The following is a 25,029-nucleotide window of genomic DNA, read 5'->3' on the forward strand; positions in this document are numbered from 1 at the left end:
CCGAGGCTGGGCTCGGGGTAAACTCGAAACCCGGCAGAGTCAGAATTTCGAAAATCAGGACTCGCAAACGGTCGTTCGTTCCTTTCTCTCTCGACTCGAAATCAGATTTCGCTGTTCGTTACGCGAAGTATTTTCCCGCGTCTTATTGCATTTTCGCTGTGCGCCAAAATTAATTGAGCTCGTGCTTGCAGCTCTCTACCCTCTCGTTCCTTTTTTCAATTTTTTGAAGCACTCAACGTGGGTGATGAATAATTTCTAGAATATAATTTTACTCCTCATATAAACGGTTTTTGTGCTTTTGTAAATTTTGGATTCGCCTTTTTTTTCATCGTTTTATTTTCAAATTGAAGGCTTCCATGCTAGGCGTCCACCGTCTCGCCACTTTACGGTCAACTTAGTCAGTCAAAAATTATTGTTTTTTAATATTTATTTTTTGCAAACTTTTTAGTAATTTTTATCTTCGGATCGACCAAGGAGCCATATAGATTCACGCGCTATTTGACGAAACTTCGGCTCTGTTCCGGTTTTTCTTTAATCTGTGATTTTGTACATTTTACGCTCCGGAAAAATCAAACGATTTTAAGAATTACAGGTTTCTTTTTGGGGCGTTTTACATACTAACTGTGTTAATCTGGATTTCTCTCGTAGAAGTGTCTTTTCGTGCGTTCTGTTTAGAGAGTTGTGAAATCCTCGAACTTTTGAGAAATTTCACGAGGTGACTGTCCCAAATTTGTGTATCTTCGCTGTCATAAAGTCGGAAAATGTTACTTCATTTCGTTGTTACCGTTTTCGTGCTATGTACGTTCGAGGTATGGTCACTTGCAGAGGACCCTACAACCATCTCCAAGTTATTGGAGACGGTTTTGAAAATTCAACCGCCGCAAGATATTGGATTTGACAAATCGCGAGTTCGGACCCCTGATCATATGATGGATTTATTACATCAATACAACGACGACCACTCATCAGAGCATCTCAATGACAACATAATCAGGAATATTTTTCCCCTGCAAGGTACGTGATCTGAGAACGAGTTTTTCAAATTATTAACTAAACTTCAGTATAACATGACTTGATTTATGTAGATTTTGAAATGAGTGTGAAAAGTTGTGATGATTATACCTTTTACTGAAAAAGTTGTTAAAATATATTTGTCTAACTTGAAACTAAATTCTCTTTAATTTTAAGAAAATTTTTCTAAGATAAAATAAAAAAAAAAAAGATTTTACAGATAGTAGAGATAGATGAATCAGAAGCTCAGTGTCTGTCCATGAGCATTGTATCTCATGAGAAGGGATATAAAGGGCCAAGTGGTTACTGCACGGTTACCGGTACCGCACGGAAAATTCTCAAACTTTTTAAAGTAAATAAATAAAAAATCAAGTGAAAATTTACAACGTTGCAGTGAAAAAAAGCAACTCTGCCCAGGGTCCCTTAAAATGGTAAACTGAATATCAAAACGCAGTTGCATTACTCTGTTCGTAAACATTTAAATGTTGCTAGTTTCGATTGATACCAACAATATTTTAGCGATGGTTTACTGGTCATTTTAAGGAATGGGCTGTCATATCAATGGTCAAAGTCGGAAACTTCATATCTTTATTGTAACGTTTCAAAGTCTCCGATTGTTGTTCATTCTTTTGAGAAATAACTATAACTACAGTTTTTTCTTTACATTTTCTATAAATACCTTTGAATGAGTGAAACAAATTTACGACAATTTTCAAGAAAAATCTTGGTTAATTTTCTTCAGTAAGAATATAACATGGCGGCAATTTTCACGGTTAAGGTGAAATGACGTACCTCCATTTTTCAAAATTTCTGCTCCTATTTTATTTTTCCAAACGGAAACAAGCCATCTTTACAGCTTGAAATTCATATGAAATATTCTCCTAACAGAGAGCAAAAGTCAAGGAGGTTTTCAAGAAATTACGTTGCGACTAGTTTTCCACAAAAAAAAAAAAAAAAAAAATACAGTGTGACAGGAAGTCTGCATTGTTGCAAATGAAGATACGTGGTTTCGAACTTTGGCCATCGATTTGCAACCTCAAAATTTGAATGACACATTGATGGCTTAAGTACGAAACCTCGTATCTCCGTTTGCGACGTTGCAGACTTTCTGCCTTACTTTAATTTTTCTATGGAATATTAGCCAACGTGATTTCTTGAAAACTTCCTTGATTTTTCTTCTCTGCAAGAAGAATAATTTATCTAAATTTCAAGTTGTAAAGTTGGCTTGTTTCTATTCGGAAAAATAAAATAAGAGCAGAAATTTCGAAAAATGGAGGTATGTGATTTCAGATTAACCGAGAAAAGTGTCGTCCAATTATTCTCATTAAAGAAAACCAACCCGCATTTTTCTGCAATTTGCAACATCAAAATTTTAGTTAACCATCTTCCGGTTTTACCCGTCGATATGAAGAAAGAAAGAGCAGAGACGAGGAAAAAACCGTCGAAGGAGGATTAAAGAAAAACTCAGACAAGTGGGAAAAGTAGTCGGGTCAAAATAAATATGATTTCTATGAGGTAATCCGCTTCCGGCGAAAGGATTGTCGCCAGGCAGGGGTGTTTTTTCATACTTTCATTCCCACTTTTCCGCTCGGCGCACAATGGACCGAATCAGTGGGAGAGGTCTGACAGAATTTGGAAACTTTAAAAGCTTACAACTCCGTTTTTACAAAAGTTTTAGGTTTTAAAAATGATCCCAATGGTTTTTTCGTAAAGCTCACTACAAGAATCGACGCTCAAAATTTAAAATTGGACGATATATGCTTCTAAATTCGCAGTTTTTGTAAAAAAAATTCACGTCCGATCCCTCCCATTGATTCGGTCCGTTGTGCGGCGCTGGGACCCGTGCGCTGCCACAATCAAGAGTGGCGTCATGTCCCCGTGGAACGCTTTAAGAGGTCTTTTGTCCCATGCTCCGTGAAAAAAATACAGGTTGCATGGAAAGGTATCCGGCACAATATATCCATTTCGTCGTCTCCCGCACGAAGGAACGTAACTCCATTCCAAGGTTGCCAAATTGACTCAAACAATTAATTTATTTTACAAAAATGTACGTAAGCAATTTGTGTCCAAAATATCTCTGTTTTTTGCTTGGAATCTAGAGAAAAATCAGGGAGATTTTCAGTCAGAAATGCCCAAAATTCTCGTGGTTAATAGGCAATTTGTGAGGGGAGATTTGGCAACATTGGAATGGAGTTACGTTCTTTCGTCCGGGAGACGACGATTTGAGATGGATGCTCCCAAAGGACAATAAAGGGCCGCTCCCAAATGGCATACCTAGCGACGCCGCGCCGCACGGTGGATCGAGTCAATCAGAGAGGTCGCACATGAACTTTTCAACGAAAACTTCAAATTTTGATGTTTGATTCGTCACATTTCAAATTTTAAGGGGTGCCCCTAGAAGAGAATTCACAAGGAAACCAATGGAACCACTTTTAATACCTCAAAGTTTTGTTTAAACGAAGTTCTGAGCTTATAAAGTTTCCACATTTTGTCCAACATCTCCCATTGGCTCGATCCATTGTGCGCCGCGCCGTGCCCGCCGCGCCAGTGGTGGGACTAGCCCGATTAATGTTGAAAAATGTTTTTCCTTCCCTTCTGTACCATTTTGACGAATCATATAGCCACTGAACGGGGAATTACTTATCGAGGCTCTTAAGTAGATACAAATTTTCACGAAGCAGCCCGAGACAATGGTGTCAGGAGAAAAACAAGGGGGAAAAACGGGAAACCATGCTTAAAATACAATAATAAAAAACCCGAGACGTTCCGACTCAAAACTGAGTCATTTTCAGTCGGAAAATGACCGGTCGGCCACCGACATGTTGGTCGCAGGTTTTTTCATCGATACTTGTTAATTTTTAATTTATTTTCCGACTAAAAATGACTCAGTTTTGAGTAGAAACGTCTCGGGCTCTGAAATGAAGGGCCTGAAAGACAAGTGGAATAAGTGCAGTTTTTTTTTAAAAAAAAAAAAAATTAATAATTTAATTATTTCAACCCTGTGAGCGGAATATTTTGGAAAAATTTCATGCCCAGAAGATTTTTCCTTTTCGAAAAAAAAATAAAATAGGAGTGGAAATATTGAAACGCCGCAATGGATTTATGCGATCTCGTACTTGGCCATCGATATCATCGTGTGAAAAACAGCCGCATGGCCGGACAATTGACCCACTCAGTTCATTTGGACTACATTTTGCAATTAGGAACTACAATGTCTAGCCCATCTGTAAAAACATTTATTTGCATAGGGAAACCAATTGTACATACGTCGTTTTTAAAATGAGCCAGATATTATAGTTCCAATTGCAAAATGCAGTCCATTTACTCGTGCACGATGAACATGTTTCTTTGGGTTTTTCTTCGTCTCTCTTTATTGACCCATGTAAAACTTTCAATGAAATCAACCCCAAAAACGAAACAAAATCATAATCTTTATCCATACGAAAGAAAATATTGGTAAAATCGGCCACCTCTTGTATTGGGCTAAATACTGGGTTTATATTGATACTCTGGGGCTGGAACTGTTGGATTTGTGTTCTGAGAATGAGCAGGTATTCGGGAATCGAACGGGAGTCTCTGCGTCTGGTCTGGAGTCTGCTGAGGGCACTTAATCAGGAGCAGACACTGGCGATGGGAGGTTGGCGCGAGACACCTTTGGGTCTTTGTTCATTTATCAACGATGATGAAACAGACCATTTATTTCAGGCCCGGTGGACTTCGATTGTATTGATGTTAACATGTTCGTCAGAGTGCGAATGTCTCTATCCGAGTTGCCGGTTGCATTCGTGATACTATTCGCATCCTACCCTGATTCAGTAGATGGTTTTTAAAAAAAATTGCTCATTTATTTTCCACCGTGTATGTGCTTGTGTTAAAAGACGCAAATAATGAACTTGAGAGCATGTTTGTGGCCATGCAATTTGAGTTACCTAGACGTTAAAACATGTATATCACGCATTTCATTTATTTCAATTTGGTTCCAAATTTATCGCAGCTGAAATCGCGTCGTAAGTGCTCCTTCATTTTTGTGGCTATGCAATTTGGGCTACCCAGGCGTTAAAACATTTGTATCGCGTATTACTACCCTAGGTTTTATCATCCTGCTTTAAAATCTGCAAACATCGTGACAGTTCATACTTCTTCCTATTCAGTATTTTTTAAGAGGACAGTGAAGAATTTTTCGAATTTTGGAAAATGAAAGTGAAGTAACCGAAAATATATGCAAAGTCTCCAACATTTCATGCGTCCAACAATATTTCGGTTAGAAATCATCATTTTTTAGGTTTCTGGTTTTCCATGGTGCTGTCTTACTAGCTAAAGATGCCGTAAGGACCATTTATACGTGGCTACATTTCCTCAAATAAATAACAGATGTCTTGATAAAATTGTGAGTTTTACACATCAGTTTTTAGAGGATTCCATTACCATTTTAGTTTACAGTACCAACAAATTTCAGAGGAAAAAATTCATCCTTTTATCTCAAAATTTAATATTTTATCGAGGGTAATTGAGCAACATTCGAACGCAGTACAGAATACCTCCTTAGCACTTTAGGATCGTCGAAGAAATCCCTCCGACAAAGAGCAATTTGGCAACTTGATTGCATTTAAGAACCCGGCGCTTAAGACGAAAAAGTCGTGCTCGTTGGATGTACTACCGGCCAAAGTTACAAATGAGCATTCAAATGTTGCCGAAATTCCCTCAATAAAACATACGTTTTGAAAAATATCATGAATAATTTTCCTTGACATTTTCAAAGACTTCACATTACATTACGAATATAATTTTCCATAGGAATCAGAAAAATATCCTCAAATGTGTCCCCAAAATTTCTCTTTTTATCAAACGAATTTCGGCAACGTCTGAGGGCTCATAGGGCTTTCTTCCTCAGCACGGCGGTGGAGCCGTAGGGTTTTTAGGTTTATGACAGAAATGGGTTAGGCGACAGTCTCTCACCTTCCCTAATTACACCTTGGAACCAGTGGCGTGGCGTGAATTGCGATATATCGATTGTTATGCCATTTAAACCCATGGTAAAGAATCGATTATTAAGGTGTTCGCTGCGAACACCCTGTTTATCGATCCTTTTTCATAGGTTTAAATGGCCAATTAATCGATATATCGCAAAGCACGCCACGCCACTGCTTGGAACCAGGAGCATCCAGACCTAATTCCTTTTCGCCGGGTCGTAAAAAACCATCATCAGAGGTTCCTGGAAAACGGCTCCTCTCATCACTTCCAGATTTTTTGCGTCTTGTTCTCTGCGATAAATCGATCGATCTACCATTTACACTTATAGTAAAGAATCGATTATCAGGTCGCTCCCAACGAAATCGATTCTTTGCCATAGATTCAAATGGAACAATATCGATACTGGGAGTTTTTTCCGGGTTGTTCGGCGCTGTTTCAATAAGGACTCGCAATTAACACGTAGCTCCTTTCATCGTTTGGGCGGTGGTTTTCACGGGTTCCAGTCGGGAGCCATCTCAGGAGCAGGATGGGCACGGGACGGCAGATGGCCCCGGCAGACGGGACTTTGTCTTAAAACACCGAATCCGTAAAAGGAACGTGAATATGCATTTATTTCGTCCGGGTCTCCATTATCCATCGGGAGGCTCCCAAAGTAGCTGATTGGAAAATGTGGATCAAAAAGTGACCGCGCGCGCATGGTTGCCGCCCTGACGGGTCGGGATATCGAATCGTGGAATTTCCCGAAATTCGTATTGGTGCCAAAAATGGTGTTTAAAGTCATATTCAATTTTCCCTCTCTTTTTTTGAAATTTTTTATCATCTTCTTTAAGGTATCTCGTTTAATGGTTCCTGGCAAGAAGTAGTTGAAAAGGTGACTTTCCATGCTTTTGACTGCAAACATCATTTGAAAAGCTAACATTGAAACGTGCCCAACGCTGTAAAAAATAAAATAAAAAAATAAAAATAAAAAAAATAAAATGGAAAAAAATAAAATAGAAAAAAAATAAAAAGAAAAAAAAATAAAATAGAAAAAAATAAAATAGAAAAAACATAAAATGGAAAAAAATAAAATAGAAAAAACATAAAATAGAAAAAAAATAAAATAGAAAAAAAAAACAGGAAAAAGTGAATGAAAGCGAGAATTTTTAATGCGTGGGAAAAATTGTTGGAGCGTTACTCCGTTCCTAAAGAGAGCCCGATAGCTAGAAATATGAAGTTTTGGGGCCGTCCCTCAAACGCCCTGAAACAGTCGAGGAGAGCGTTACGCAATTTTTTTTACGTGTCAAAGGATAGGAAATTCGTTACTAAAGCGTTTCATTGGGGGTAGGGGGGCGGGCAAAAAGGCCGAAAAATTGCGTTACGGAGTTTAGAAACGGCCGTCCCTTTGGAGCGCAAGATTAATCTTTTAAACCCTGAAGTTGGCCCTTTTCGAAGAACCAATAATTTTTTTCAATGTAATGCTCTAGGGAACAAAAAGATGTGCATGACTTCCACAATAAAACTGAATTTCCATATTTTTCGAACTAGACAGTGTCCAGTGTCTGGAGCAAGACAATTTAAGGCTTATCGTGAAACGTAGGCCGCATCCAGTATGAGCCATACGAAACAGGAGACCTGTCTCGTAGAACGCTGAACACTGAGTTTGCACTTTCTTCGCTAGGGCGTTTGACGTAATTTTCTCGAAAACGTCTCTGTTGGCTCGAGCTGGCGCGAGAAGACATCAAAGTAAAATGAGCTCATCAGCACCGCCAATTAAATCTGCTTCGGTGTTTTTTGGCGAATTCCCGTCTTGAAACTCTAGCTCCGAGTCCCGAGTCCCAGTTTCCTGCTTGACATCCAGGAAATTCTGAGGGATAAAAATAAGAGCAATCATGCAAGTTCAAAAGGAGACCGTTTAAGATTCACCCAAGACATTTTAGCTGACTTTTTGACCTCCTCGACCCCTTATAAAGAAACTCTTTGCGCCCTTTTTTAATTACACAAGACATAATTGACCTCCTTACCCCCCAAATTTTTCAGAAAATAGCGGAAAAAGTTTGATTAAGAACCAAACAATCTGCCCTATTTATCAGTAAGTTTGGTAACAAGTGCAGTAGGTGATAAACGTCAAAGAGTGGCAGGGTGGCAACACCCCCCCCCCCCACCAACGCTTTTTTCGTATTTTTTTTTAATCGTACAGAGTAAAAATTTCAAAATTGAACGTATTGAAGTAACCGGCAGACTTCTGAAATTAAAGAAAACACAAGAAATTAAAGCCACTATACGCATCCAAGCACCATTATTTCCAAAAGAACCGAGCCAGTGCTGCGGTATACACGAGCTTAAGGCGTGGGTCTGCAAATCCATCCTAAAAAAGAATCAGACAAGAACCTGAAAAAAGAAGGAAGAACGAGTATCAACACAGCCGAAGACAGGAGAGAGTATTCGGACATCTTTTTTAACTTTCCTCCCGAATTCTAGTAGAGCATTGAGAGCTCATGCTTCGCGTCATCGCGCCTTCAATTTTTCAGATGCAGCACGGACGGCCATCAAGTACGAATAGTTGTATCTCTGCGCCGTCGTGAACGCGCATCCTTTCTCTCCCTCTATTTGCATAATGTGTTTGTTTCCGTTTGTCTTATTCGTAATGGTGCTTCAAACTAGTAGCATGCATAGAGCAGAGCATTGCGAGTTCACGACTCATACGCCATCTCGTCTTAAATTTTTCATAGCATGTTTCATAATGTGGACATCCATCTTGCGCGAATAGTTGTATCGCGTTTACATTTTAGATGTCTCTTATTTTTTAATTTCGAGATAAATTAAGGTAAAGTTTGCCCGAGATATGCCATGGTATGTCCAAATCAATAGTCATTTTGTAAAGAGAAATATGTTTAAAGGTCTCTCAAGAGGTCTATGAAGGGTGCGTATGTCTAAAAATCAAGCCGACCATCGCTTCTGAGGGAGTTACACATAGTGAATGAAGAAAGGGGATGATAAAGCGCCTGCATGTCAACAAATGAAAATTTCCCAGAAAATTGATTACACTTCAGAAAGTGGTTCTTAGACCTTTGTTCACCACTATCATGCGTGAAAGCAGCTTTCTTTACCCCTAACTCTCTCTTCTTCCGTTCAATTAAGAAATTTCCGCGTATATTCTCGGTCATAATTTTTTCTCTCTTCTTATTTTTTCTTTTCTTATTTCTTTTTATTTTTTCTCTTCATCAGTCAAAGGGGCGCGTTTTCGGCGTATCTGCAAATGGCAGATTGGTCTTATGGCCAGTCCGATCCTGTTTCCAAAATTCGTTTTCTGCTGACCTAGGAGTACTCATAAAGTTTCAAGTCCCTATCTCAAATTTTTCATAAGTTACAGGGGTGATGCCAAGAGCTGGGCGTTTGGATCACCCTGTATGTGTGCTCCAGAGGCGAGGGTGTTAAAGAACAGAAAATTTCACATTACGCATTTGAGGGATGCCCCAAATGCTCTTTTCTCGAGTTTTCTCGTCTTTGACCAAAAAATAGCCCCTCTCAGTCGGTCACAGGATGACCTCCTTTCGTGGTGGTGGAATTGCGGAAATGATCGCACGGTCGAGGTTCAGTGGAACGCGTGGCGGTAGCGGTGGCGACAGCGGGGCCGAGGGGGGTGAAAGGGCTAGAGGGGGGGGGGGGTCAGCCGAGCGGAGCCCCGAGACGACCCGTGAGAGCCGGACGGGGGACCCGAAGGGACATTTAGCTGGCGCCAGGCGCCACATTCACATTACTACTTCAGTCCATCACGCTGCAGGAAAACCTTCATTTCGCATTCCGATTTTCCCCTGATGATGATGATCGCATCAACGGAGGCTCCGACGTGCCCCCCGCCCCCAACCCCCGACCCCCGACCCTCCGCTCCACCTGAACTAATTTCATGTCACTTTCCACCTCCGAAACTCCTCGGCCGGCCTTTACCTGACACGGGCGGGCGGGGCCTCGAATTTTTGCCCGCTTCGCCGGCGCAATTTCCTCCGTGTTAAATTACACGTCTTCATCCGCTCCGCTGCCCTAATTGCACGTATTTATGCTGGAAGCAACTGTGTGCGAATGGATTCAATCAAAAGGGACTATACGTCACGCGAATCCTAGGCCCGTAGTTCCTTTTGGTTTTGTTCGTTTTTGCATAGCTCGTTTTAGCGTTAATACGTCGGATTTTAACAAGCGTTCGCTCCTTTTAGCTCTTTTAGCTGTGAGCCGATTTGAATAGCTTGTTTCGAAGAGCACCCAACTTTAAAAATAAGAAAATTCTAGGAAATTGAAAAATACTGCATTCAGCGGTAAATTTATTCATATTAACGTACGAGTAGTTCCTTTTAGCATAAATGCATCCAAATGAGGAATCGCTGATTGTCCCTTTCAGCCTCCTTTTAGGAACCAGCGGCATCATCTGGACTAAATTCTGCAAAAAGGAACTACGGTTTCTGGCCCGTTTGCAGGAGCACCTACCTGCACACTGAAAAAAAATTATCGGTGTATTTACTGAGAAAAGGGTAAAATTACCAAGAATTCAGGGTTCTATTTGATCCCAGTTTTTTCTTGGTAAAATTACCATTTATGGAATTGGTAATTTTACCGTGAAATCTCGGTAAAATTATTGAACTTTCTCGGTAATTTTACTGGACCTTGGTAAAAACGCCAATATTTTTTATCGACTGTGGTAGAATTACCGAGATAAAGTGGCAAGGTTACCGGGAATTGCTTACCAATAAAAGTGGTATTCTTAACTGAAATAAACAGTAAAAATACCGGTTTTTAGGTAAGCTTACCTGTCTGTCATGGTAAAATTTCCAATAATTGGTAAAAAAAGTGAGATGGTAAAGGTACCAACGAACCTTGGTAAAAACGCCGAGAATTTTTTTTCAGTGCAGGAGTCTCATATTACAAAATGTGGTCCATTTGACACTCATTGAAGCGCTGGGAAAAAACTGGGTGGAAGTGAATTTCAGAAATTGTAAAAAAAAAAAAATTAGAGCTTGAAAGACGCAAAAAGCCTCATAGATAAGTTGAATTCCTGAGTTTTTTAAGAGTCCGCACCCTTTTTCTCTGTCTTTTTAATAGGATCTCATATAAAAGATTGAAATTTTCACATGAAAAATCAGTAGTGCATGACCGCACTAGCTGACCACTTAGTTTTTTCCACTCCTCAGCTCAAAATATCGGCAATGAAATGACAAAAACGCGTAACTTGGACTGGTTTGCGGTACTGCATACTTTCAATTCTAATTTATTTTATGCACGGAAAAATACTCAAAGTCATTTTTTGAGCACTTCGTGTGTTCATGTTCATACTCTTTATTTGAAGAATAATCTGTAAAATTTTCAATCAACTGCGCTAGTATTCCCCTTTGATAGAGGCGGAGATTTTGACACATCGCAAATGAGATACGAAATTTTTGAAGTTCCACTAGGAATGCGTCTATTCAAGTAATATCTATGACCATAGTACAATGCTATGTACATATATATGTATATCCGATTGCGAAGTTGCAGATTTCCTGTGTCTGTGCCATATTTCATTTTTGCTTTGAGGAGCTAGTCAACGTAATTGTTTTAAAACTCCCTTGATTTTTCCTCTGTGTTAGCAGAATATTCTGTATAAACAAGCTATAAACTTGGCTTGTTCCTCACTGGAAAAATAAAATAGGTCTGTGTAGAAATTTGGAGATACCGCGACGGAGATAAGAGATTTCGCACTTGGTTTTCGATATATTTTTCTGAAGGGTAGTAAAAAATCCGGGGGAATAAGGCACAGAAAAATCATGCTCCAGAATCTCTAGATATCCCTCAAAGCCAGAACTCCAACAAACCAGTCACCATCACGGCCGCTACGGCACGCATAAAAAATATTTGCCGTCCCGATCTGCCATCCGTCCCGTTGAGAGAGAACAGAACCCTTGAGGATGCTGCACTTGACTGGGGTGTGTCCTCAGCTGAGACAAAGCAAAGGGATCCTCGAAAAACAAATACTTTCTTCGTCCTGCTTGGAGTTGATCACGTTTTCACGGCCAGGAGCGTTTAAAAAAATATATCCGTTGACCGTTCGGGGGTGCGGGCTGAAGGAAAATAAACCTACTTTCGGTGAAACTCGACCTGAGGCCCAGATACAACCCCCAAGTCATCCGGCACGTACTTCGAGACGCTATTCCGCTGTGCTGAGTAAAAACACCGTATGAGCATTCGAATGTTGCCAAATTTCCTTTCAGAGAATATTCATTTTTTAGTAAATTTAGAATATTTTCCCTCGAAATTTCAGACTTTTTAAGATCAAAATACAAACGAAATCTTCGAAAAAAATCGAGAGTGAAACATTTATTCACAAAGTTTCCTGAAAATTCGATGATTTTTCTAGAGAAAATTTGGCAACGCCTGATGGCTCATACGACGTTTTTCCTCGGCACGGCAGTATTCCACATAGATATGCATTTAAGTTTATCTACGGAAGACAGTTCCGCAGTTGCCAGCTTGAAGGTTGATAGAGAGTCTTTCTACAGGAAGGAGGGGCGGTGGCCAGTGGAGAGGCGTGAATCAGTAACTATCGATATTTTTCCATTTGAAACTATGATGAAAAATCGATTGTCAAGGTAAATCCTGTCAACCGATCGTTTACCATTGGTTTAAATGGTAGAGCAATCGATTAATCGGAAAGCACTTTTCGCGTCGGCAGAGGTCTCTCATCATCAAAGTCTTATCGGATTGAGCGACTACTTAGATCACAAGAAAAGTTTGTGCAGATATTTTGAAACTTGGCCCTTGAGATAAGGGTTATGGTTTATGGTGACAACAGGAACGCGTTTCAATGATTGATAACGCTACACCTCATTCAAGGATTTTTTTTTTTTTTTTCTTTTTGGTGAAGGACTCAAGTCAATTGAAGCATTTCAACTTTGTATATAATGTCTAGTTTATTTAAGTGCAAATGAACTGCCGAGAACATCATCCCGAAAATTTCACCGAATTCGATCAATCGTAAGAATAAAGTTCTTAATTTTCCTTGAAAACTTTCCTAAGTTTGTCGTTTTTCAGACGAAGAAACATATTTGCCTCCGAGGTTGCAAATTTGTTTTAAAAAAATCAATGCTTACTCCAGTATGACTATCCAGTTACATTCAGATTTCTCCTAATTTTTGCGTGACTTTAGAAAAAAAATCAATAGGTAGATTTTCTAGTCTTTTCGTATGAAAAACGATCGACAAACTGTCACTCCGTGTAAAACTAAACCCTCCCTCGAAATTTTCAAAATGTGTAATGGACTCTTGCGCTTCTGCAAACAAAATCGATTCAATTTGCTTCAAATCGGGGTGAGTGCTTTTTGAGATTCACACGGCAACGGTGCCGAAGATGTGATGCTCCTAGGTCGGAGATATACCCAGGTGGGAGAGGCAGGGGATGCAGAGAACCACTTAACTGCTAAGCCCTCGGTTTAAGCGATTAGTGGCTCGAGCCCTCCACCCCGTAGCAAGTGACATCTCCTGTCAATGAATTTAAAATCCATTTTCCGTCTATTAGCGGGGCTCGGCAGCCATTTGTTTTTTTCTAATAGCCACTAGCTTATCCTTGATTAACGCTGACATTTTCAGACTCTCGTGTAAAACAAAAGGATACTTAGGGGCTGGAAATAGAATTCCAATTCATCGGGAATATAAGTGCCACTTTTAAATTTTTTTCGTCCACCTCTCTAACTCATCAGGTATTTTTGTACAATATTCAAAGTAAATCTATATTGGATGCAGGCAAACCTCGAGACATCGAATATATCGATGGCTTTAGTAAAAAATTGTGTGTCTTAGATTGCGAAATTGAGAATCACTGCTGAAGTTTTATCTTCTTTAGATAGCATTATTCAGAGAAGGTCCTTTAAATTTTCTGTGCATTCTCAACATTTATTAAAAATACTCACAAAAAACTTTGAAGAGTTACTATGGTTCATTTAAAAAAAAAAAAAAAAAAAAAAAAAAAAAAAAAAAAAAAAAAAAAATGTAACGTAATTTGAGATTTTTGAACGTCGCAATAGAGACATGCTCCTCTTGGCTCTAGCCATCGATATTTATTCCTGTGCTACGTGAGAAGGGCCTTATTCATTTTATGCTAGACAAGAAAACAGCATTTGCTATCTTCTTTATGCTTTCATCGTTGGTTACGTTAATGGCAATCATCGACACAATTTAATGGCCAGACTTTAGTAGAAAATTGTACAATTGTTCTCGTAACAGCAGTAATTATAACTCATCCGCCGAAGTATGTAGACTTACTGCTGTGTCTTGTCTGGTTATAAATGCAAATTTTTGCGCTCATACTCTCTTATCATGACACACTTTTTTTTACGCATGAGACGAATTTTGTTTTTCGAGCTGTATCCATCAATGGACTGATTATTGAAATTGATAGACAAAGCTGTAGTTAAAGAAAATAAAAGGAAAATGGAGTGATCCTGTTGCTTGAAGTGGGTGGTTGTTATAGACGAGGAGGAAACTGATGGACTAACCATTTGGTCCCTCGTGGATAGCCGTTAGCTATTCTATTACTTTGTCCATTCCAACCACCCGTTTCCACCAATAGGATCGCTCCATTTCCAGTTTGTTTTTTATGTTTATCTCTTTGTCTATCAATTTCAAAAACAGCCTGCAGGCCTTTTGATCAGGTTATCTAGTCGAATTTTGAAGGAAGCACAATTTCAAAAATATGCGCGATATTCCCTCTTCGATAACATGACAGTGATACGAGTATTAGCGATTCATCTATCTATGAAAGTAGAGCGCAAAGCGCTCAATAGGGGTTGACCGCGTAGCGGCCAGAGGGGACCGACACTTACTTTCAATCCCTAATCAAAGCGTCCATTTCTGTTACAGATAACTGGAGCAACGAGAACCCAGGACTGTCAACCCTGATGATCTTCAACCTGACCTGCGTGCAGCCCGGCGAAGTCGTCTACTCGGCGCGCCTGAACCTGGACCCCCACGACTTCTTCGTCCACCCGCACCACAAGAGCCCCGGCGCCCCCCACAAACGCACCCACCACCGCAAGGCGCCCCTCCCTCTCCAACTCCGCGTCTTCCGCCTCGCCAACGGCCCCCTCGGCCTCAAGCCCGTCGAACTGGGCCTCGTCCCGCTCTCCCACTCCGACTCCAATGACGTCATACCCAACGACGTCGTGATCGGTGACGTCACAGCCTACCTCCTGGACACGATCGCCTCCGCGGAGCACGACGTCCTCATCGGGTTCCGACTCGAGACCCCGCACAACCAGACGCTGATGCCGAAGATGGGCGTGAGGTCGCCGAACAACAGCACCCACCGGGCGTCGTCCTTCCTGGTGGTGTTCTCCGAGGAGAGCGTCTTCCGGCCGTTCCTCCTGCCGTTGGCCATGTTCAACACCTCCGCGGAGAGCAACGAGATTCCCCGGTCGACCGGGAAGTCCGCGCCAGCGCCGAATTCGGAGGCTAATGAGGTGCGAGCCAGGAGGTCCGTGACGGACAACGAGGTGAGCGGCAACGACAGCCAGGACGGAGCCCAGGAGGAGGACGCCGAGGACGAGTACTACGTGTTTCCCAGGAAGGGCAAAGGCGCCGCCAAGCGCAAGAAGAGCCGGGCCAAGCCACACCTCAACGACCACGTGATGGTGAGTAGCCTCGACGCGGTGTTTTGATCGCGGATTCGGATTTTATTCGGATCTGGAATTCGACACCGAACGCGGATTCTGAAAAATCGCGATTGTCACGATGTGACATTAGCCGATACGTGGTTTTTTTATGAAATGACGGTTATTGACAATTTTGTCGATTTCCGGACGAAGGAACGTAATTTCATTCTAAGGTTGCAAAATGGATCCTAACGGTTAAATTTTTTACAAAAATTTACCTGTGCCATTTTTGTCCAAGATTTGTCTGATTTTTGCATGGGATTAGAGAAAAAGTCTGTGAAATATTTACCTAGGAATGCATAAGATTCTCAAAAAATCGCGTTTGTCGCGATGTGACTGTTAGCCGATACGCGGTTTTTTAAAAATGACGATTGTTGAAAAGTTTCTCGGTTTCCGGACGAAGGAACGTAACTCCATTCCAAGGTTGTAAAATTGATCCAAACAATTAAATTTTTTACGAGAATATCGTTGTGTGATTTTTGTCCAAAATTTTGCGGAGTCTTGGATGAGACCAGAGGAAAAGTCAGTGAAATTTTCAGCTAGAAATGCCGAAGATTTTCCAAGAATCGCGTTTGTGGGGATGTGACTGTTATCGGGAACGCGTTTTTTTTTAAAAATGATGATTGTTGAAAAATTCGTCGATTTCCAGACAAAAGAGCGTAACTCCATTCCAAGGTTGCAACATTGATCCAAACAACTAAATTTTTTACAAAAAAGCTGTGCCATTTCTGTCCAAGATTTGTCTGATTTTTGCATGAGATCAGAGGAAAAATCAGTGAAATTTTCGGCAGAAATGCCAAAGATTCTTCCAAAATCGCGTTCCTCAGGGATGTGACTGATGGCTGATGCGCGGTTCTTTAAAAATGATGATTGTTGAACAATTCATCGATTCCCGAACGATTGAACTTAACTTCATTCCGAGGTCGCAAAATTGATTCGAACAATTAATTTTTCACAAGAATTTACCTGTGCCGTTTCTGTTCAAGATTCGCCTGATTTTTGCATGAGATCAGAAAAAAAAATCAGTGAAATTTTCAGCCAGAAACGCCAAAGATCTCCTGGTAAAAATGCACTATGTGAGCTAAAATTTGCCAACATTGAAATGTGAGGAATGTGTGTTTGTGTATTCGTGAGGAAAATGACGAATTTCTGATTTTATGAGATATGGATTGGATACCGAGAGAAAAGTTGAACGATATTACGTAGGAAATTTAAAACCTAGTGCGTGCCAGCAGGTGTCGCAAACTTTGGCGTCGTGTTACTCACAGAAAAAGAACCTACATGCTTTCGTTCCATCGATTTTTTATTAACATATTTTTCCTCAATTTTGGGCTTTTTTCATGACAAATATTGATTTTCGTGGACCATCGGATTCCCGTTAATGAGGAAGACATTTGCACAATTTTAGCATAATTTGAGGACGCTTCACAAGTTTTGAATTTCCACTTCGATCTGCATGTGAAGGTTTTATTAATGATACGATTTGAAACCGGTTGTTCTTGAAATCACCGGAATATGACTTGACAAGTCCATGCCCTGGACCTCACAGTTTCAATTCAGCTGAGAAAAATAGTGTTTTCGTTAAATGTAATTATTGAATCTCGAATATCAATATAGATGGTGCTTTATGTCCGAACTAAAACACATGGGCGACGTCATCCATCGTAGTAGTGTGTATATCATTACTTTTTTTACTCTGATATCATCACTCAGTGATGAATGAACAAAAGTAAATCCCACTTTAGAACACTCTTTTATGCTACTGGTACTAGTTAAATAAACGTGCTATGTAAAGGCTTATGCGAAGATACATGAAAAAAGCCTAGATATTTCGCTATTCTCGGAACAGAGGATTTTCTGTCTCAGCACATTAACTGCAGCTTCTCTGCGACGAATTTTCAGACAGGAAGCGTGTCGTTTGCTGAACTGCCATTCAGAAAATTAAAACATGCATTTACGCAAGGACAAGATAAAAATGCGTATTTAAGCGCTAATTAATTTTGCAGACGCTTCGAGTTGAGCATCAAAAATGAAGTGAGGCCTCAGCCCTTGATATTTTGGAAAAAATGAGTTGGGAGTTGTTTAATTCAGCAAGTCGTGAATTTTTTCTGACCAAAATGCAAAGTCGAGAAAAAATATTCAGGGGCGCAGAAAGTTCTTCGGCCTACGCAAGCGCAGAAACTTGCGGATTCAGCCTGCGCACTATGACATTGTGTGACCGAGGTGATTTTCACCAAAAAATAGCGCGTTTACATTACTTTTCTACAAATTTAGCTTAATTTAATTAATTCGCATTAATTTTGTTAAAAAACTCAACGCTTTCGCAGTAATTTTTCATAACCTGAACACTCAAGCATTAATTTTCAATGAAAAAAAAATAAAAAAATAAAAAAATTCAACACTTACGCAGTAATTTCCTCACAAATTCAACGCTCTCGCACTACTTTTAAAAAAAGTGCGTGAGTTTGTACTTATTTTTACAAAATACATATATTACACTCTTGTTATAAGTTTTCGTAAAAATCAGTACGTTGAGCATCCACTCTTCAGAACAAAACTGTTTTTCCCCCCAAATTGTGTAATCTTCCAACTTTTCTACTCCTGCGTCAAAGTCTCTGAGCTAGCTAGAAAGAGTTCACGTTCTCCTTCATTTCGTTGATATGCAATTTTGCTTCCATGCAAGTTGAAATAGTTATATCACGCGTTTCGCCCCATCCAACTTTTTTACCCATGCGTTAAAGTCTCTGAGTCAGCCGAAAAGAGTCCACGTTCTCCTTCATTTCGCGGATATGCAATTTTACCTACTTAGAAGTCGTAATAGTCGTATCACACGTTTCGCCCCATTCAACTCAACTACTTTAGTGTTGGTCTTAGCTCTCGACTCGCCAATCGCGCTAAGTTCCGAGCTGCGTACGCTATTTGGAAAGACGTAGGGCGTCGTGCATCGATTATTGTTTCTAGAATGTTTTCAAGATATTTGTTTTTTGAGATGACACATTTTCAACAAAAAACGTTCGATGTCAAGGCGAAAAAACAATAGTTGCCAGGATCTCTTTTAAAAAAAGAAAAAATTAAAAGACACGAGCGTTCATCTACTTCGAGTCGGCTCCACTATCACCCACCATCAAAGCTCAAAACAACCGTTTTTTTTCCTATTTTAATGCGGGTTCGTTTCTCCCGAACTCGGTCCATTTGTCACGCGACAGTCCATCAGCGAAAACGAGGGCGGAGCGCATCGGAGAGACGGACCCCGAGTATCGGGCAAAAACCACCTATCTCGATTCCAGCGCGAGCCCCGACCACCCCGCATCCCTCAAGATACGTGCCCACGTCGAGGTGCAGATAGGCTGTTCCTGCGCAGATAACCTGTTGCCGCCCAGATCCGATCGTGCGATCGGATGCTGCGAAAGAGCAAAGGCTCCTAATTGCTTCTCGAGATCATAAAATCGGGCTCTACCTGGGTTTTCTTCGGGGACCAGAACCGGGAGCCGGGAGTCATCGAGGGGTGGTTGTGGGGGGGGGGGGGTGAATCGTCATTACCCAACTGGACGAGCTAGCTGGAGGAGCGACTTCGGCGATGTCAGGCAACTGGCTCTGGCTCCGTGCGATGTGTGGTCTCTGCACGGTCAGCGGCACCGAATTTCCGCTGCTGCGCTGCCCGCTGCCCATCCACCGAGGCCCGGCCCCGTCACCTGTCTCGCCATCCCGCGCCCGCGCCGCCAGTGGTCACTCGAAAAATCAGACCCACCGCACCGGTGTTGCCATTTAGTGGAGCGGGTGTCCCGCTAATACGGTTCCGGTATGTTGTTGTTTTTTAGTTGGAAGAACGTAGCTATGCTTTAATTTTGCGCAAAATTTCCACGAGAAAATTTACCGAAAACTGTCGGGCATTTCTGACTGAGGATTTCACCGATTTTTCTACTGATTATACGCAAAAATCAGTAAGATTTCGGACGAAAATTGGACAGTTATATTCCGGTAAAAAAGTGGACCACCGAAAAATCAGACCCACCGCACCGGTGTTGCCATTTAGTGGAGCGCGTTTTCCGCTAACATAGTTCCGGTATGTTGTTGTTTTTTAGACGAAAAGCCGTAACTATGCTTTAATTTTGCGCAAAATTTCCACAAGAAAATTTACCAAGAACTGTCGGGCATTTCTGACTGAGAATTTCGCAATATTTCTACTGATTATACGCAAAAATCAGTGAGATTTTGGACGAAAATTGGACAGTTATATTCCAGTAAAAAAGTGGACCACCGAAAAATCAGACCTACCGCACCGGTGTTGCCATTTAGTGGAGCGCGTTTTCCGCTAACATAGTTCCGGTGTGTCGTCGTTTTTCAGACGAAAGCACGTAACTACCTTAAATTTGGCGCAAAATTTCCACTAGCAAATCAAATTCCTACTCGAGAACTGTTGGTTATTTTCAAGTGAAGATTTCACCGATTTTCTACTGATTAGGTAAACAAAAAAAAATCAGTAAAATTTTGGACAAAAATTGGACAGTCATATTCCCGTGAGAAAGTGGAGCACCGCCTTGTGGTTGCTCGAAAAATCAGACCCACCGGATCGGTAATGCCATTTGGACTGCATTTTGCAATTTGGAACTATAAATTCTGGCTCTTCTGGAAAAACACCTACGTGCACAGGGAAACTCATGGCACATACGTTGTTTTTAAACCGGGTTAGAATTTAAAGTTCCAAATTGCAAAATGTAGTCCATTTAGCGTAGCGGCTTTTCCGTTAATACAGATCCGGTGTGTCGTTGTTTTTCAGACGGAAGAACGGAACTTCCTTTTAATTTTGAGTAAAATTTCCATGAGAAAATCGATGGCGAAAGTGCGGAACCACGTATCTCAATTGCGGTGTTTCAACATTTCGGCTCTTATTTTATTTTTTCGAGAAGGCAGAAGCCAAATTTACAGCCTGAAATTTTTATAGAATATTCTACTTGTGAAGAAGAAAAATCAAGGAAGTTTTACATGATTTACATTGAATAGTTTTTCATGGAAACCATGAAGTACGTCAGGAAGTCTACAAAGTCAAAAACGGAGATACGCACTTTCACAATTTCGCCATCAAACTTATATTATTATTAGGGAACTGTTGGCCCTCTGTTGGTTCCTAAGGATCCAAAACGCATCTCTTCATTTTTACAAATATTAACGCAAGTGAATACGTTGGTGTTTATCGACATTTTTGTGTTTTTTAAAAATTGAGAATTTGTGTAGCCCCTTAACGGAGTTTCGTAAAGCAAGACGTTGCCACCGCGTGTTCCTCGCGTGGTTATGTGTAAAATAGGTTGCTGAAATGATAATTTCTACCTGCTGTGAAAAATCCATTTGATAACATTTAAAAAGTTGAAGGTTACCTAAATGCATTCAATCCCACATCAGTTAAGTTAAAAACAAGACAAAGAGTCGAAATAATTTTACTAAATTTATACTCGCTCCTCACGAGAGCGTACCAATTTGTATTTATTATTTTATACTGTGACTTCATCACGTTGCATCTGTGTTGCAGGGGCGTCGATTTCAAGACTGCAGGCGAAAAAAGCTCACGGTGAACTTTGCCGACATTGGATGGGGCGGATGGGTTCTTTCTCCGGATGCTTTTGAAGCTTATTACTGCGATGGCGGTTGCTCTTATCCACTTATTAGGGTGAGTATCTTTGATGGCCGTAATCCCTCAGGTACATTAAGACACGAAAGCTTCGATTCCAAAACGCACATTAAACTTTTGCCATTTCAAAATTCCCGTTTTAATTTTATACTTGCAGAACAGAGACAAAAAGAGACCTAGTTGTTATCTCGGTAATTGTGGCAGCTCTCACCTTTGGGACTCAAATATTCAACTGTGGAGCTACCTTCTAGGTGGATGTTCAGCCACATGTAAAGCATGTTTCAGCAAACGTTACATATTACGGATGAAGCCACTCAATCAGAATCAGTTTTCCGCATGACGTCACTTTTTTACAGAACATTGCGGGAAAAAAAACACATTGGATCTAGAGTCCGGACTCTTAAAAACATCGACAAGAAAAATACTCTTGATTCAATCGGATTTTAGCTTAAATCAAGAACCAAGCCTCATAATTTTGAGCGGATTTCCTTTCGATTTAAGCAAAAATCTGATTGAATCAAGAGTTTTTTTTCTTGTCAATGTTTTCAAGAGTCTAGACTCTAGATCCAATGTGTTTTTTTTTTTTCCAGTGAATGTACTGGAGCCGAGTTTCTCTACTTTCACATATTTTTAATACAACACGCTTTTTTTATTTCCAGAAAAAAAGTTATTTTGAGAAAAAATTTTTTTTATTCACATTAAGTTTATCTAATTCCAAGAAAATGAAAATTTGAAATTGCCGCCAAAATTAGGTTTCTTAAATCAAAATGAACTCATGTGAACTGAAAAAACCAATTATTTTACCTAAAAAAATTGCTTTAATTAAAGTAATAATTATTTCTCATAAAATGTTTCCTTAAAGTCGAAGAGAATTTAGTTTTAATTTAAAACGATGTTATCTCGTCATTCTTTTTTAATGCATATTTTCCACACGTAACAAGTTGAATTGCGGCTATCGCAAATTCCCGCATTTTACAGGAGCTTAATTAGGTGTCACAATTTTATGTGAAGTTTTCATTTCTTTCAGTCAATGAGGCCGACAAACCATGCGACCCTTCAGAGTATGGTGAGAGCTGTCGGCGGCCGCGATGTTCCAGAGCCGAGGTGTGTGGCTGACAGTTTAAGCCCGGTCAAGATCACCTACATCGATCAAATTGGCAATATCGTTAGGAAAACGTATCCCGCCATGAGCGTCCGGTCCTGTGCCTGCAGATGAGGATCTGTCCACCGTGATAATTTACCATCGTAACGAATTTGTTTGCTCAATATCTCGGTATTTGTTTGTATCGAAGAGCTGAATAATTTTTTCCCTTCATCCCTTTTATTTGTAAGGAATTGTTTTGCGAAAATATGTGGAGCAGGAAAAGTAGCTGGTGTTAACTCAGTCATGTCAGTTTGCAGGAGTTTGATAGAAATTAACATGTATAGTTTTTAACTCTGCACAGGTGACTGCTTGCACGCCCGTGTACAGTTTCTTGCCTAACCTCCTAATTTCAGGCGATTTTACTGACAGACCAGCGATAAATCTGGATGTGTTCCGGTGTGTACAATGGTGCACCGCGTTAATGAACCTTATTTTTGTCATGTCTTCCCTTCACCTCAACGTTGTTTTTCCAGAAAAATATCAAGAAAAGTTTAAGTAAAGATATATTTCACTCCAATCAGTGTGTCCTTCTGTAAAAATCAAGTGCAATACTTTTAAAAATGAAATGCAGCACATGTGGTACGCTATAAGTTGTTCTGTCACAGTAAACCGCATTTACTCTTTTGTAGAGTGTTTGTAAATATGCAGATATTAATTTGTAAAAAGAAACAAATTGTGTACATTTGTAAATTTATGATGTGCGTGGTTTATCGTTACTATATTTTCTTATCAAATACCATGTCAAACATGGGAATACTTAATTATCTTTATATGAAGATACAACCTGTATAGATAAATTTAACTTTGTTAGATCCTCCAGTATAAGTAATTAAATTTACTACAAAAAAGGAGCTTTGGTAATGTTAATTTTTACTTGTATATATCCAAGTTGATTAAAATGTGTTTTGTTAAAGAATTCATTATGTATTCAATTAATTAATCTTTTCCTTATTTATGCTTTTCAACTGGGGACAATTGTCTTAAAAAGCACCCAAAAGAAGAAGAAAAAAAAGAACCTATTCTCAGAGGGAGAAAGAAGAATGATTCCATTGAAATAGATAATGTATGAAGAGGCCGCCTATGGTTCCGTTAAAGTCTTAATTTTTCAGCTTCAAGTAACATTTGGACAATAAATTGTCACATTTAATCGTTCCTGCATGACAAATTGCTATCCTCAGTATTGAAGGCTGCTTTTTTAAACACGAATATTTTAGCGAGATTTGCACGATGATGTTTCGACGATTCGATGTCTGAACTCCTGAAGGATGTATCTCTATTGCAACGTTTCAATGTTTTCTCGCATACTTGATTTATTTATTTTTTTATTTTTTTTTTAAGGAAAGGAACTCAATAACTGGCTTTAAAGTTGCTTCCAGGACTTTATGTCCACCTACCTTTCGCCCATTAAATAAATGTCCACCGCTATTAATGTCCACTAAACGTTACGTCCAGTCTTTATCAAGTCCACATGATTTAATGTCCAACCATGAATATGCCCAAAATTGTCCAAATTGTGGACATGTTATGTCCACATTTTTTTCTTCTCATTTAAATGACAGGAACCACTTCAAAAATAAATGCATACTACTACTACCTTCATTCTTAAAAACATTTCATTCATGAATCAAGTCATGAAAGAGAACAGATTCTAAGAGCAGATAATAACATATGTTCATGTGTGCACTGTACGGATATGATAAGATGAAAACCAAAGCGGGAGCCTCGGAAACGCTCCAACGCCAAATTAAACATATTTCAGTAACAGATGCAGTCAAAATTGAAAGCCATCTTTAACTAGTTATTTCGTGCGCCATCAATCTTGTAGGATACTGTGCAACGCCTCTGACGCGAGATAGTTACTTAAAGCGTTGCGGCTCGGCATGCAACCAGCGTGACACGTGCATAGGCGCCTACAGACCTAACGGGATACTTCACGCGTTGCGCAATGCGTGAAGTATCCCGTTAGGTTTGTAGGCGCCTATGCATGTTCTGCGCTGCTAACACGCCGCTCCGCTCTGTGTTAGGCTAATATTTAAACTCACGAAGTCCGCATTTTTCAACTCATGGTTTTGAAATGTTTGCACTCTCTGCATCGATTATTCCCTTTTAAACTGATGAAAAAGAAATATGTACTACTGGAAAATATAATGTGTTTTTTGTAAATATAATAGTCGTTCCGTGTCAAAGTTAATGATTTCCAAAGCATTCAAATTTATTGTTTAATGTTTTGGGCTTTTACTGTGCTGCAGCGTGGTGTAAGCGCAACTAAACGCTCAAAATTTGACGTATTTGACTCAAGGAGGTCGATGTACAAATAAGTTAAAAACAAAAAATTGCGTGCTTCTTAGTTTTTTTCCTCTTTTATTAATTTTTGTATAGTTTCTTTCATCACAACTACGGCTCATTGAGATTCATATCGATGCCATTGCTTGGAAAAAGTTTTACAAATATTTACCACGTTTTAAAAATGTAAATGTTTTTAAAATGAAGTAATCAATTTCATTAGAAAAAAAAAGAATGCACATTTAAGGCATATTTTATATCAGAAATTTCAAGGATAGAAATGAAACCAAGTATTTGTCAAAGACAATTAGAAAAGATGAATCAAAAGAAGAAATTAACATTTCATTT

The 25,029-nt window shown here is 39.8% G+C and overlaps 2 protein-coding genes across 3 annotated transcripts in view; one reads left to right on the plus strand and one right to left on the minus strand.

The window, feature by feature from the left end:
* LOC109031922 (uncharacterized) lies at positions 1–23,314 on the plus strand. Its single transcript, XM_019043781.2, has 4 exons — positions 1–1,014; positions 14,841–15,610; positions 21,156–21,293; positions 22,282–23,314. The coding sequence occupies exons 1-4, from the start codon at positions 762–764 to the stop codon at positions 22,468–22,470; spliced, it is 1,350 nt and encodes a 449-aa protein (XP_018899326.2). The 5' UTR covers positions 1–761; the 3' UTR covers positions 22,471–23,314.
* The window catches only part of LOC109031930 (uncharacterized), a 23,075-nt gene continuing 5,145 nt past the window's right edge, over positions 7,100–25,029 (minus strand). Inside the window, exon 4 of one of the 2 annotated variants that reach the window (XM_072300880.1) lies at positions 7,100–7,828. In XM_072300880.1, the coding sequence (XP_072156981.1) occupies positions 7,780–7,828 (49 nt within the window). In that variant the 3' untranslated portion in view covers positions 7,100–7,779. Of the gene's footprint in view, positions 7,829–22,792; positions 22,929–25,029 lie in introns of those variants that run through there. The other variant, XM_072300881.1, reaches the window with a different exon arrangement.

The sequence above is a fragment of the Bemisia tabaci genome, chromosome 5 (genome assembly GCF_918797505.1).
Source record: "Bemisia tabaci chromosome 5, PGI_BMITA_v3".
Classification (NCBI taxonomy): domain Eukaryota; kingdom Metazoa; phylum Arthropoda; class Insecta; order Hemiptera; family Aleyrodidae; genus Bemisia; species Bemisia tabaci.